This window comes from Ictalurus punctatus, chromosome 29 (genome assembly GCF_001660625.3).
Source record: "Ictalurus punctatus breed USDA103 chromosome 29, Coco_2.0, whole genome shotgun sequence".
Lineage (NCBI taxonomy): Eukaryota > Metazoa > Chordata > Actinopteri > Siluriformes > Ictaluridae > Ictalurus > Ictalurus punctatus.
In genome coordinates, this window is record NC_030444.2 from 1649039 (window position 1) to 1662803 (window position 13765).

Here is a 13765-nt window from a genome sequence, read left to right on the forward strand (position 1 = left end):
TTCTAGCTTGGTATGAATTTAATCAGGAATTGTTCATTATTGATAATTAATGATAAGCCTGAAAAGAAGCGTTTCCAAAAATGTGGCTTTTTCATGCACAGCATCCTTCAGATAGACAGACAGACAGACAGACAGATAGACAGATAGATAGATAGACAGATAGATAGATAGATAGATAGATAGATCTTTCAGCAGCATCTCACAGGCGGAGGATGTCACAGCTCTCCATCGCCACCTTCTGACCTCCAGCACACACTCTATAGACCACATTATTATTATTCTTTTAAAATATCAGTCAAAAATTAACCGATGTGCTTCATATTTCTACTACATCCACACATATGATTTGTGACATGCAACACTTAAATCCTGGACCTAGGAAAAGATCATTTATACATGACAATGGAGCATACCAGTAACATTTTTTCATCACAAAGGCCAGCTATTTCTTACCTGCATTTTTATAATATGTTGTAATATATATTACAACACTTAGAAATGTATAATGTTTATCAGTAGTTAAACATAAAAAAGTTGCCACTGATAGAAGACTTATTTGGGTCACTTTAACAAAAATATTGTGCACACCCTGGACGCATTTGTAAGGCACACACATGCATATAAACGTGTCTTATCCAGGTCTGTGCACACAAACACAAGCCGGATGGTGAAAGTCACACTTCCGGTGTGTTTAGTCCACTCCAGGTTTTACTGTTTGACCTTAAGAGAGTTATAATCTCTACACTGAAACCGATATCCTCGCGCCTCGGTCATATGGACTGTGCGTAATTACGCACGGGACTCGGGAGACTGCTGGGTGAAATAACCAGCGTGGAAAAAGTTTTGACCCCTGTGGCTCTACACGCGTCCTAGACATCCATTCATATTTCTAAAAAGTCAAACGCTTTAGGGTGCACATTTAAGAGGAAGCCATTTATAGCAACAGCAATGCCTTGCGCAGAGCGCACAAGTTACCAAAACAGGAAAAATCCGAGTTTTTTTTTTTTTTCCTTATCTTTATTTAGGCACGAGCGCACATTTGTTGCAAGGTGATTCGGTCACATGTACACCGAAAATGTCTAGTCATAGCCTACTCCAGGTTCTTTAAACACACAAAAGGGTCAATGTGAATGATCTGATGGGAAAGGAAGGGAAAACTAATATAAAGACGCGTGTGTTGAATTCGACCTTTCTGGAAATGTTTTAAATAAATAAATAAATGAGTAAATAAATGAGTAAATAAATATTTGAGTACGCAAGGTTATTCTTTGCTCTTAAATCCATAAATGCATACATATAAAATATAGCATATATTTGCATGTTTTTAAATAGTGGTCCATATTATTATTATTATTATTATTATTATTATTCACGCTATTCTGCAAATAAAACACAGGAAGGACAACTGAATATTGTTGTTTGGAAAAAAAAAAAGAAAGAAAGAAGTATACTTTGTCCTTTAAACGTCCCTCAATATCATGCATGGCGTCTGCCTCGCGCCCTCTGACCCGGGACATTTATTTACGCTTCACTTTTCGTTCGATGCCGCGCGCGTCCATCACCCGCTCTTCTCGCGATAGGTACACGGCTATATGAGGCACGCACAGGCCCGCGTGCTCGTCCACTTTGAGGGTCCAGCGGCGTGTCGAGAGTTGTAAGTGCGCGCAAGACAGACAGACAGACAGACAGACAGGCAGGCAGACACGCACGCACGCACCGGCACCATGTCTGAGGCGGTCATCAGCTTTTTGAAGGATTTCCTGGCAGGTGGAGTGGCTGCGGCTATCTCCAAAACAGCCGTCGCGCCCATCGAGAGGGTCAAACTGCTCCTGCAGGTAACTCAGTGTGTGCGCGCGCGCAAATTTATCCCAATTACCTTCGAAATGAACAACGTTTTTTTATCATTATTTAATATTACGATATGATGTAATCAATTTAATTATTAATTGACAGGCGTAATATTTATTTGGATCCAAAAAGATGTTGGGCGAAAAAACTAAATCCATCCACCAGTCTAAAGGGTTCTTCTGAAGGGTTAATCCAGGTGGAGGAACCCTTAAAATTCTGCATAGAACCCGGTAACAGAGGGCTTCCCTTTCAGAACCCTTTTACAAAGCTGGAATGAACTGATTACTATCCAAAGAGTGACTTTTTTTTTTTACTGTAACTTATTAGCCTACAAATTACACATAATTCAATACACTTGATAAGTTCATTCATCTATATTTGCAAGAGTGGTTACTTCTTCAGACTCTTAAAGTGTGCACATCGTAGTACCCTTCTTTCTTATCGTTCCTGGAATTTGTCTCGCCCCTTGGGGCCGTGACCCCTGGCCTGGATCTTTCCACCAACCTTGGTTTTCACCTTGCGGATTCTCTCTAGTCTTTGGTATACCTAATTACTCATAGCACTTCTTTTTCATGGTATCATCAGTTGGGACTGTCGGAGATGGTGTTCGCTGCAAGGCTTTTTTTTTTTTTTGCGCAAGTCTTCTGCAAAAGGTTCACTGTCCTTTGACATTGCAGGAAGTTTAGGCTGATATTAGCGGACAATTACCTGATCATGTTAATCCAATTTCAACTTCTGGTGACTGAGTTATTAAGAAGCACGGCGTGGACATAGGGGTTGGTAAAAACGTGGTTGCATAAAGTGACGATACTTGGCGTGAGTTTAGTGCTAAATATAGCCTGGGGTTTGCAACCCAATACTCACACCACCTCACATGGGTGTAATCCTCAATGCGGCTGGTGCACATGGTCAGACCAATCTTTCCCGGAAGAAAGGTGAAATATCTATACTGGAGCCAAGTCGAATGAACAACTGAGAGATTAAAAGATGATGGAAACCATGGAACTCAACTGTCCATGGCAGGTCAAGAATGTAACATGTCAAAAGCCACATATTTGAGGATATAGCTGAAGGTTAATACCCTTTCTCAAGGGTCCAACCACGGTTCTGAACTCACAACCTTCTAGTCATACTGTGCCATCTGTGCCACCTTCTAGCACAGAACTGAGAATTTTACCACTAAGTATTCCCCCATGAACCTGGTGTCAGAGTCTGGTTTTCCTGCTCCGACACATCCGATCCAACTAATTAGGTAACTGATCCAACCCGACAGACGTAGAAATCTGGTTTGGAATCAAAAGATGTAGTGAAAGGCCAGAGATTTGTTAAGATCAGACAGCAGAGATGCATGTATCTGAGGAGAATAAATTTCACTTGGAGTGAACTAACACCAATTGGTCCTCCTCCAGGTCCAGCATGCCAGCAAACAGATCACAGTTGATATGCAGTACAAAGGCATCATAGACTGCGTGGTGAGGATTCCCAAGGAGCAGGGCTTCCTCAGTTTCTGGCGTGGAAACTTGGCCAACGTGATCCGATACTTCCCGACTCAGGCTCTCAACTTCGCCTTCAAAGACAAGTACAAGAAGATCTTCCTTGGCGGTGTCGATAAGCACACCCAGTTCTGGCGCTACTTCGCTGGAAACCTGGCATCAGGTGGTGCCGCCGGTGCTACGTCACTCTGTTTCGTGTACCCACTGGACTTCGCTAGGACCCGGTTGGCTGCCGATATCGGCAAAGGTACTGCCGAGAGAGAGTTTACCGGCTTGGGCAACTGCCTTACCAAGATCTTCAAGTCAGATGGCTTGAAGGGGCTCTACCTTGGCTTCAACGTGTCTGTCCAAGGCATCATTATCTACAGAGCAGCCTACTTCGGAATCTATGACACTGCTAAAGGTAACAATTAATTGATGTTTGATTGCTTCATCGAGGAATCAATAAACTGTCCAGTGCTAAAGAGCAAATTTGTTGAATGTCAACTTGCAGGCATGCTGCCAGACCCCAAGAACACGCACATCGTCATCAGCTGGATGATTGCCCAGACCGTCACTGCTGTGGCTGGCATCATCTCCTATCCCTTCGACACTGTCAGACGTCGTATGATGATGCAGTCAGGACGCAAAGGAGGTAAGCAGAGCTTACTCGTAAAAGTCTCCGCAGTCTTTTAGGGACTCAATGGTGTACCCTTCATGCTCATGGTTGAAACTTGTGTGTAAATACCGTGACACCATACAGAAACTCTGGAACATCGAAGCTTGTCACGTATGATCATAGCACTCAATCGGGTTAAAAATTCCAAGGACCTCTCAATGCAGAAACGTCCAGGGGGTGGAGACAACTCAGTATGCTTTAAACTGGATAAGAATGGAGTTAAGTGTGTTCTGTATTGTAGGTTATGGTTAAGGTTATATGTATTAGGTCAGGTCATTAGGTCCATCCCCTGGACTTTAGGTTCTGCAGCAAGGACTATAAAGATCTTGATGTCGCAAAGCCTAAAACTGTGATCACGCATAACGAACAATACGTTGTGTGATTGATGTTTCGATAAACGTGTCCGTTCCCCTTCCCTTCCCCAGCTGACATCATGTACAAGGGCACAATCGACTGCTGGAAGAAGATCATCAAGGATGAAGGACCGAAGGCCTTCTTCAAGGGCGCCTGGTCGAATGTGCTGAGAGGAATGGGCGGTGCTTTCGTGCTTGTCCTCTATGACGAGATCAAGAAGTTCACATAAATATCGAAACCTCCAGATCCCTCTTTACCAAAAGGAAGACCCTCAACTCTGTGAATGTCTTAAATCAGGCTAGATGTGTGCGAGAGTGTACCGAGTGTCTGAGAGCAAGAGGAAGCAGCCCCTTCGTTGTCCGCTCCTAAACCTGTGTAAATATATTTAACCCCACCCACGTCTCCGATTACGACTGTCGTCTCAGGTCCGATTACTCTCGGTACGCAAAGATTGTTCTGATTCGTTTATAATATTTGTTACATTTAGAAAAACAACAACAACAACAACAACAACAACAACAACAACAACAAAAAACATACATGAGCACCTCTGGGGCCCAGAGAGGGCCGTTAATGGAAGAAGCATGTCCCTGTACACCAGAAAAGTCAACAGTTCTTGTGTTCTTTTAATAAAAATAAACTCGAAAATACCATTTAAGCTTTTGTCTCAACCTTTCTTTATCAGAAACGAGTTGTTCCTCAAAACTTTTCTTCACCTCAGGAAGCAAATGTAACCACAGTCCTACTCTGATCACTGCAAAATGGGTTCTGTTGTATTTCAATGGCATCAAAGTTAAAAATGTAAATAAATAAATAAATAAATAAATAAAATGTTTTAAAAAAAAAATAAAAAAAAAAAATGATGCCCCAGTTTGATATTTTTTCCCTTGATAATAACCTGCAAAAACAAACAAACAAAAAAACCTTAAAATTTGAACAGTACTTGTTTGTTGCTAAACTGTGGTTTAGCATAAAATTGACATAATGTACACAGGTACACAATATAACCCTCGTCACCAAATTTACACAATCAGCCAAGACATGTTGGTTGTTGGAATTTATTTATTTAGTGTTGCACTACAGCTATAAGGTGATAACATGAAGTTTTGGCTTACCCATAATCATTTCGGTTCCAGGTGTGTAGCTGTTTTTATAGCCACAAACTAAAGGAACACAATTCTAGGTCAGATTTCTTTATTGTCTGTGCACATTTGAGCTAATTCAACTAAAAACCCAACATTTGCCCATATTTATAAACGGTTCAAATATGTCCGGAGCCGACACAGCAACATCAAATGGCCAAAAGTATGTGGACACGTGACCATCACATCCGGTTCCAGATTTAGCCCAGTTATAAAAGTGCTCCACTCTTCTGGGAAGGCTTTCCACTAGATTTTGGAGTGTGGCTGTGAGGGATGCGTGTTCATTCAGCTACAAAAGCGGTAGTGAGGATGAATCTCGCCTAGGGCACCGAATGGGGCAGGACCGGCACTGAAAGCGAGTCTTTCCGTGCAGAGATTAACGAGCGCCAGACGGTCAGGATTGTCATCATTGCAGTGACGAAGCCATCCGTTGTAACTTGCGTCAATGTGCGTGCGTGTGTGTGTGTGTGTGTGTGTGTGTGGTATCAAGTGTCGTACAATGGAGGAAATTAAAGACTTTTATTTCAGCAAACAGATTTGACAATATCAAATATATAGTATGTATATAATTTCTATTTAATCTTACACCACAGATGAAATGCTCTTATTACAGTAAAACAGTAAAAGCAAAGTGTTTCATTGTCTTGTCATCAGCAGGTTAATCATTTAAGCTTACTGCTATTTCAGGCACAAAGAAAGCAAGCGGACTGTAGATAGGCATCGACTACGGCGCTCCGAGAGGAGCGTATGAGCGATTCTACGTACATTAGTTCTCTAAAGTTGCCAAGTGCAATGTAAAGCTGCAAAATAAACACTGGATCAAGCAAAATAAGGCTTAACTTCCTTCACTGATCGAGAAATAGCTGATGTAGATTGTCATGTGCGTGTACTCTGAAAACAGTCGGGGTCAATTTTTTTAATTTGGCTTGTACATTCAAAACCCTCGTTTTATAAAATAGACACAGATTGTCATAATATGGTAAAGAAGAGTATTCAGTGCGTCATATATCCAAGGGTCAGTCCATTAATAATTTTTCAGTTTTCTTGAGAAAACCAAGTACACGAATAGCCTACCGTTGAATTATTTTTTTTTTTTAATCTAATGATTATTATACTAATTTGCCAATCAATCAATCACCATGTGCCACAATCCACCCGGATATTATGTTATCTAGCTCGCTGGTCAGCTAATATTATTCTCTAGCTAAGATTTAAGTTTATGAAGAGAGCTCAAGAATGAAGACTTTTGTTAAGTGAAATAATCGTAACGTATGGCCTCGATAGACATCATGACTAGTTTTGGGAACGGCAACATGGGAGAAAATTTCTGAATCTGGTTCATGTGACGCAGCTTTGAGCGATGGGTTGTGTTTTTTTTTTTATTTTATATATATATATATATATATATATATATATATATATATATATATATATATATATATATATATATATATATATATATATATATATATATATATATATATATATATATATATAACGAGTTTATGTGCGAGGATTAAGTTCATCATTGAGGTCTCTTCTCTACCAACCACTTCTGTTAACCCGTCAACATACTTTTAATAATAAATAAATAAATTTAAGAAGACACAACGACATATAACTAGCCGATCACCTGGTCGAGAGGTCCGTCAGAAACACGGCTCACCACGACCCAGATGTGAGGTGCTGCATTGCAGGAAGCATTTGAGCGGTCTCGCATGGGACAGAGCTGAGGGTTCGGATCAGGACCAGGCCGGTCGTGGAGCTGTGGTTCTGGTGGGTTTCGTGGTCTCAGGTCTGGTTCTGTGAGGACTGGTTGAACTGCAGGTTCTGGAAGCTCGTCCTGTGGACGGTAACATAAAATAGTCGAATGGTATATATTTATTCCAGTTGACTTTAACTGCTCATCGTAGAGACCAGCATTAGCAAACCTGTCAAGAGTTTAAACTAACGTCATGTAACTACAGAACGTGCAGGAAAGGTCACGTATGTGGAAGAGGACAGACCGCGGTTTCCTCTGAATGTCTCATGTGACATACAGAGGGACGTATTTGTGCCTATGAGGTTCTGTGTGTGTGTGTGTGTGTGTGTATACCTGATGTAGATCTAATGAGGGGTGTAGGTATTCCAAGGTACCCGGCTTGGCGCTGGTAGTCTGTTAGCTGTTCTAATCGGTTCATTCCTGGAGTCGCCTTTACTGACTCCAAACGCTTTAGAAAGGCCTAACGTGTACAAACACACACACACACACACACACACACACGGATAATAATGATTACCATGATCCATTAGGACGTCTAACAAGCTTAAACACATACATTACACGTTACTCTATTTCCCAGACTATAAAGATGTGTTGATATCGAAAAATTAGCAGGTTTATAGTAACCGCAGGCATATCATGGTGGTATAAGAGGAATAAAACACTTCAGGACTTCAGAAGTCACACCGCCGCGTTAATGATGACTTCCATATTAATTCCTTTGTTTTTAAATCAAAGCAGTCCTTAATTCTGTAATTGTGACGGGTAAGGACGCCGTTACGACGTCTTTGCACCTCCAAAACACATACACACACACACACACACACACACTTGTATGGCAGAGAGTTCACCGAGTACTAGAACAGAGTGAAAGGTTCCTTATGACCCATTGAAGGTATAAATAACCCGGGTACGGGGATCAGAATGTCAGCAGCACTCGTGCCTCCGAGAGCCTTTGGAAACCCTGCAGTAAGCAGAAGCCGGCGGGAAACGCGTCACTGGAAATAGAGCGAAGACCGAAGGCCATGATTACAGATATGTACCAGATTTGGGAAGATCCAGTCATCCGTTAGGTTTTACTTCAATAAATAAGGAAGAAAGTGTTCAAGCGGGCCGGTTTATGGAGAGAGAGAGAGAGAGAGAGAGAGAGAAATAATGAATCCAAGAAAAGGAACGTGACATTGAGAGTGTGCGTGTGTAGGAAAGAAAACAGACCACCAGTTGGATTGTGTTACTCTTCTGTGCTATGAATAGAAGGATACAGAAAGAGCAAGTGGAAGGGGAGAGAGAGGGAGAGAGAGGGAGGGAGGGGGGGGGGGGGGGGGGGGGGACAATTTGTCCCAACCTCACAACACTCATTTAGTTGGACCCTGAATTAAAAAATAAATAAATAAATAAATAAATTCCATCGCAGAAGCTGTACAGACGGCAGCGATTCAGAACATCACGTTCGGGGCAGATGTTCTGGTACCAGGATGGCTGGAAAGTCTGATGAAACACACCCAACTCTATAATTAGTACTATTATTTAGAAATGTTATCAAAATCATTTCCATAGGCAGTCCCAGTGAAGGGGGCGTGGCCTCTGTGCCCATCAGTACTAGTGAAGGGGGTGTGGCCTCCTAATCCCTCAAATATAACACTTAAAAAAAAATTTTATTTCCTATTCAATCTATGGCTGCTTCAAGTTTTTACTTTATACATCAGAGCACTGATCTCATATCAGGACAGATAAACACCCCTGACATTTTGTGAGATAAACATATATTTATATTCTTTCATTCCGTTTACTTTGTTTTTTGGGTGTTTTATTTTTTTATTTTTTAAGAACAAATGTGCCTGCACTAATAGAAATCTGTGCTTAATCTGATCAAGTCCACTCATGCTGGACTGCTTTAGACTGGGACTCCTCCACCTGTCTCTGTCCATCTGACAGTGAGTCTCCCTTCGCACAGGATACACGCGCTTGAAAAGTGAGCCAAGAACCCCCTCTAGTGGTCATAACAAACAAGACTTTTTTTGTTAATGAGAGCTATTACTATATTTCTAATTTATGTTCTGCAAAATGATACCAAAAAAAAAAAAGCATTTTTTTCAGCATTTTCCCCTAGAAAGTTTCAATTTGGTAACAAACGACCTCTGGAAAACACGGCTGTTTCCTGGAATATTTTTAATGCTCTTGGAACGCAGAGCACTGGGAATCCTAGGAGTAGTCATTTAGAATACTTAATAAAGGAACACGGGAGTTTGGGAATAGGGAGTTGGGAAAATAATGTCCAGGAACACTGAGGCGTTTTCTAGGGAATATATAAAACCCTATAGGCTAAAGGTTGTTTGCACGGGGAAAACAGCGTACTGGGAAACTTTTTATGAAACTTTTAAGGAAGAACTAAAAACAGACACAGACCAGGTTCTCTCGCTGGATGCGCTGTTGCTCACGCTGCCTGTTGAGGGCGCTGTGATAAAGCCGGAAGGGCGTTGCGGATGAGCGGTGGGTGGGGCGAGAGGAAGAACGCATGGTGGAGCGCGAGAGCTCGTGCAGGAGCCGCTGGTTCTCACGATCGATGCGTCGCACCTCGTCGCTGGTAAAGGTGTAGTTCTTATGGCGCTGACTTGCAGTGCTCCTGAGGCTGCTGACGGAGGTGTTGCCGGGAGTGGAGACGAGCAACACCCTGTCCAGAAGCCTGCCTGCGCTCGGCATGGCTGGAGACGGGGAGGAAGAGAGAGGAAGACGAGAACAAAACATGGGTTATTTACAAAATATGGACAATGATCACCTATAGATCGCCAATAATTACTTATACATCATACCATGTCATTATGGAATCATCAAAACTTACTATTATCATTATTATTATTAATATTCAGGAAGCTTGGGATTTTACCACGGTAAAGCTACCAAACATTAGGTGGTTTTCCATCCTCCCACAAGCGGTGATACCTACCGGATGGTTCCTCTCCATCCATATTCACATCCAGCTGCTTTCCATCAACAGTTTCCAAGGCGTCAGTAGGTGGGACAGGTAGGGTTGATTCTGTGGAAGTGGGCGGGGCCAGGTCAAACGACTGTTGGGGACTAACGTCTGGAGAGGACAGAGGAGTAACGTCGGTCACCGTATCATCGGAATCGGCTGTTTCCATGGTTTTGGGCCTTTGCTTCCGATTGGCTGATCCCGGTCGTGGTTGTCGCCGTGGTGACGAGGTTGACCGAGTCTTGGAGTGCTTGCCCAAGGGGGTGGAGCTTCTCTCTCCATTGCTGGATGACGACGGGTGGCTATGGCTCCGGTTGCGGAATTTACCTGTGGACTTTTTGGCGGGTTCACTCCGTCTGTAGCCATCGTCCTCGTTTTTAAAAACAGTATCGTCTTCCTCGGCCGCCGACGAGGAGGAAGAGCAGCAGATGCTGGACGAGTCATCCGATTGGCTGCCGTGGCTCGAATCGGACATGTCAGAACGAGGAAGTGGTGAGGATTTCCTGGATGAGGTGTCGGAGTCCTCTTTCCCACATGCCGCCTCTTCTTTTTTAAGAGGATCTTCTCTTTCCTTGGCTTGTTCCTTTTCACTCTCCTGATAAGCAACTTCTTCTTTTCTGATTTCGATGTCCTCCTTACATTCAGAACCATCCTTCACAACCAACCCGCTCTGAAGCTCAAGTCCGGACATCTCTTTCTCCAACGTTCCTACTCCATACCCAGTCTCTTTATTTTCCATCTTCAAGCTTCCACACGCCTCGACCTCTCCCTCGATTTGACTGGGAAGCTTCTCATCGGTGTGGCTTCCATTCCCCTTCCTCTGGAAGACAGGGTTTTCTGGCTTGGTGCTGCTCACATCGCAGTCACTGTCGAAGAACGAATGATCTACCTCCCCTTCAAGCTCTTTTGGGCTGTACATCGTTATCTTCTTTTTTCTTTCAGATGAGCCCTCCTTCACCTTCTTAAAAAAAAAAAAAAAAGACCAAAAAATTGTTGAAGAGAAAGGTCAGAGGAGAAATGCTAGACTGGTTCAAGCTGACAGGAAGGCTTACAATAACACACACCAAAAAACTTCACAACCGTGGTGAGCAGAAAGCGTCGCACGATACATCGAAACCCTGAGGAAGATCGGCTACAGAAGCTACTACAGCAGAATTCCACATTTGTGAAATGTATTTTAGTAATATTAGTACCACAAACACTCAAGATATCTGGATTATAAAATTATGCAAATTTTAGGTAGACATCCTGAACCCCACATGCTCCACCCCTTCCTCAGATTAACTGGTGTTGCCCTGCCTTCATTTGCATACTGGAACCTGATTGGCTCTTATGGCTCTTAAATTCTATAAAGCGAATGTTTGATTTTTGACATAAAATGATTTGTTTCTTTGACGTTTTCAGCTCCCAGGTTGTTTGTGTTCTATTTTATGTCTGCAGTGAGTTTTTTGACGCTCGCGTTACACATTTCATCATTATTGTAAAACTTTTAGATGAACCAAGGAGAAAGAAAAGATGAAGAGAAACTAAACGCCCTATTAAAATCAGATTAATGAGAATACTGGGTTAGAAAGGCTACATGTTGGTGTGGAGGGGAAACACGGAGGTCTACTTAAAGCTGAGGGGAAATAAATAAATAAATAAATAAATAAATAAATAAATAAATGGTTGATGCTCTGGAGAAAATCTGACAGAAGGGTTTCTATGCCATGCTAGGTACTTAGTTAAATATTAAGCTAGCTGAGGTTTCCAACAACACTACAGACCAAACATTTGCCTTATAAAATGTCCGTTTCTCAATAAATGAACTAACATCGAGTGGAGCTAGCGTTAAACCTGATAAAAACACCGAAACAAAGTGGAAAAAAACCGCTGCGTGAAACCACCACGCCAACGCTCTCTGGCGCCGCGTCCCAAATCGCACTAAACGTCCCTCGAACTAAGCGTCAAACAAACACATTTCCCACCACATATAGTGCACGTATATAGGGAGCACACACTTATTTGGGATTCGCCCACATTTTCAACACGTCCGTAGCAGTGCAGCTAAAGCTAACGGTGAAAAATCTTACCTTTAAAGCTGAAACTTGGACAAACGAACCCGCAGCCTCGGTGAGGAAACGCAACAATACACCATTTCCGCTGGGGTCTGCGTGTGAAAACGACTCGGAGCCAAAACGCTGCTCACTAGACACGCGACCGCTTGCTATGTAGTGGATACGGAGTGGGTTTGCTTAGCGACGGTAACTAAGCCACGTCACTTCCGCAACCGCTGTGCCGTTCCATTTAAATTTAATTTATTTGAATTTAATGCGGAAGCGTCCAGCAGGGGGCGCATCAAAACAAACCCGGAAAGAGAGCGTACTATATATACTGTTTATAAACTTTATTTAAGCTTTCTCAACCCTTTGTCACACTTCAAACTCATAATATAATAACTGGTAAGCGAACTAGAGTAAAGAATAAAAACAATCCATGTCGTACAGAACATTATAGCAGCTATAAACAGTCGTTCCCTCACCAGCCTCTCTTTATTTTCTTTCTTGAATTAATAATCATTTAAAAAATAATAAATAAATAAATAAATAACAAAATAAAGTTGGCCATGTTACCGAGAACGCATAAAGTGTAAACTCTTCTGTCCTGAAAATGTGGGAAAAGTTACAGCTTTAGCTCCGACTGTTACAAAGCGCTGACACTGGAGACTCCTTCCATAAATGTTAAAAAAACAACAGCAGCAACTCCGTCTAAAAAGCATCACCATACTCTTGATTGGTATTTTCTTTGTTAAATAATAAAATGTTTTTTTGTGTGTGTTAAAATCCATTTATTATTAGCCTTCGGTTACGTAGATCATCCATCATACAAGTCCTGTAGAGAACAACGGCATTAATATAAACACGTGAGAAGAATTAGCCGGCACTATTGTCAGAGCTGCCGTTATAGAAAATAAATCGATACCTTTCGACCAATCAGAATCCGGAATCGGTCGACGCTGTGGTATTATCGGTATTAGCGACCTCACGGCTCAAATTTATGAATGCTTATGTTATGTTATGAGCCTTAGCTAGCCCTTACACTTGCGTCATGTCATTTACATTCAGACTCGCTCATTGAGAGCGACTTTCAAAAAGCTCAAAATGTACAAAACACTTTAAGGAGACAGATAGTGGATAAAGCGGTTTAAAAATGTGAACAGGTGCACTAAAATACTTTTCATTGACACGCCTTAAGTTTGATATGCGAACTAAGTGTCACGTGTTGTACATTAAAGACCATTCTACATATATATTCTACATATCTGCATAAATATGACCTGAAACCATCAGATGTCCTAAAAGATATTCAACAAATGAGACATTCTCATTTACTTATTGAGGAAAATGATCAACTGTTACATATCTGTGAGTGGCGAAAGTATGTGAACCTCTAGGATTAGCAATTCATTTAACTTGAAGGTGAAATTAAAAGTCGGGTGTTTTCACATGTAGAAAGTCTGAAAGGGTTCACAAACTTTCAAGCGCCACTGTATATCAC

At 41.9% G+C, this 13765-nt stretch overlaps 2 protein-coding genes across 3 annotated transcripts; one reads left to right on the top strand and one right to left on the bottom strand.

Moving 5' to 3' along the window:
* Nucleotides 1-1611: 1611 nt before the first annotated feature.
* Nucleotides 1612-5011, top strand: slc25a4 (solute carrier family 25 member 4). Its single transcript, XM_017461492.2, has 4 exons — nucleotides 1612-1835; nucleotides 3258-3744; nucleotides 3835-3975; nucleotides 4425-5011. Exons 1-4 carry the CDS (start codon nucleotides 1725-1727, stop codon nucleotides 4580-4582), a joined length of 897 nt encoding a protein of 298 aa, XP_017316981.1. The 5' UTR covers nucleotides 1612-1724; the 3' UTR covers nucleotides 4583-5011.
* Nucleotides 5012-5999: 988 nt separating this feature from the next.
* Nucleotides 6000-13673, bottom strand: cfap97 (cilia and flagella associated protein 97). Of its 2 annotated transcripts, none has more exons than XM_017461494.3 (5): nucleotides 12301-13673; nucleotides 10202-11186; nucleotides 9664-9959; nucleotides 7591-7717; nucleotides 6000-7338 (listed from the first exon to the last, which is right to left on the bottom strand). In XM_017461494.3, the coding sequence occupies exons 2-5, from the start codon at nucleotides 11145-11147 to the stop codon at nucleotides 7238-7240; spliced, it is 1470 nt and encodes a 489-aa protein (XP_017316983.1). In that variant the 5' UTR covers nucleotides 11148-11186; nucleotides 12301-13673; the 3' UTR covers nucleotides 6000-7237. The 2 variants fall into 2 exon arrangements, with proteins under 2 accessions (XP_017316983.1, XP_017316982.1); XM_017461493.3 differs by having other exon boundaries at nucleotides 10202-11189.
* Nucleotides 13674-13765: the final 92 nt, after the last annotated feature.

Bases quoted from the DNA above. Each gene is read 5' to 3' on its own strand.
- cfap97 (XM_017461494.3), bottom strand. From the start codon at position 11,147: ATGTACAGCCCAAAAGAGCTTGAAGGGGAGGTAGATCATTCGTTCTTC. The intron at 7,718-9,663 runs GTCTGTGTCTGT...TGTACACGTTAG, and splicing joins GCATCCAGCGAGAGAACCTG to GCCTTTCTAAAGCGTTTGGA. The intron at 7,339-7,590 runs GTATACACACAC...TACCGTCCACAG, and splicing joins CCTCATTAGATCTACATCAG to GACGAGCTTCCAGAACCTGC.
- slc25a4 (XM_017461492.2), top strand. From the start codon at position 1,725: ATGTCTGAGGCGGTCATCAGCTTTTTGAAGGATTTCCTGGCAGGTGGA. The intron at 3,745-3,834 runs GTAACAATTAAT...GTCAACTTGCAG, and splicing joins AATCTATGACACTGCTAAAG to GCATGCTGCCAGACCCCAAG. The intron at 3,976-4,424 runs GTAAGCAGAGCT...TCCCTTCCCCAG, and splicing joins GCAGTCAGGACGCAAAGGAG to CTGACATCATGTACAAGGGC.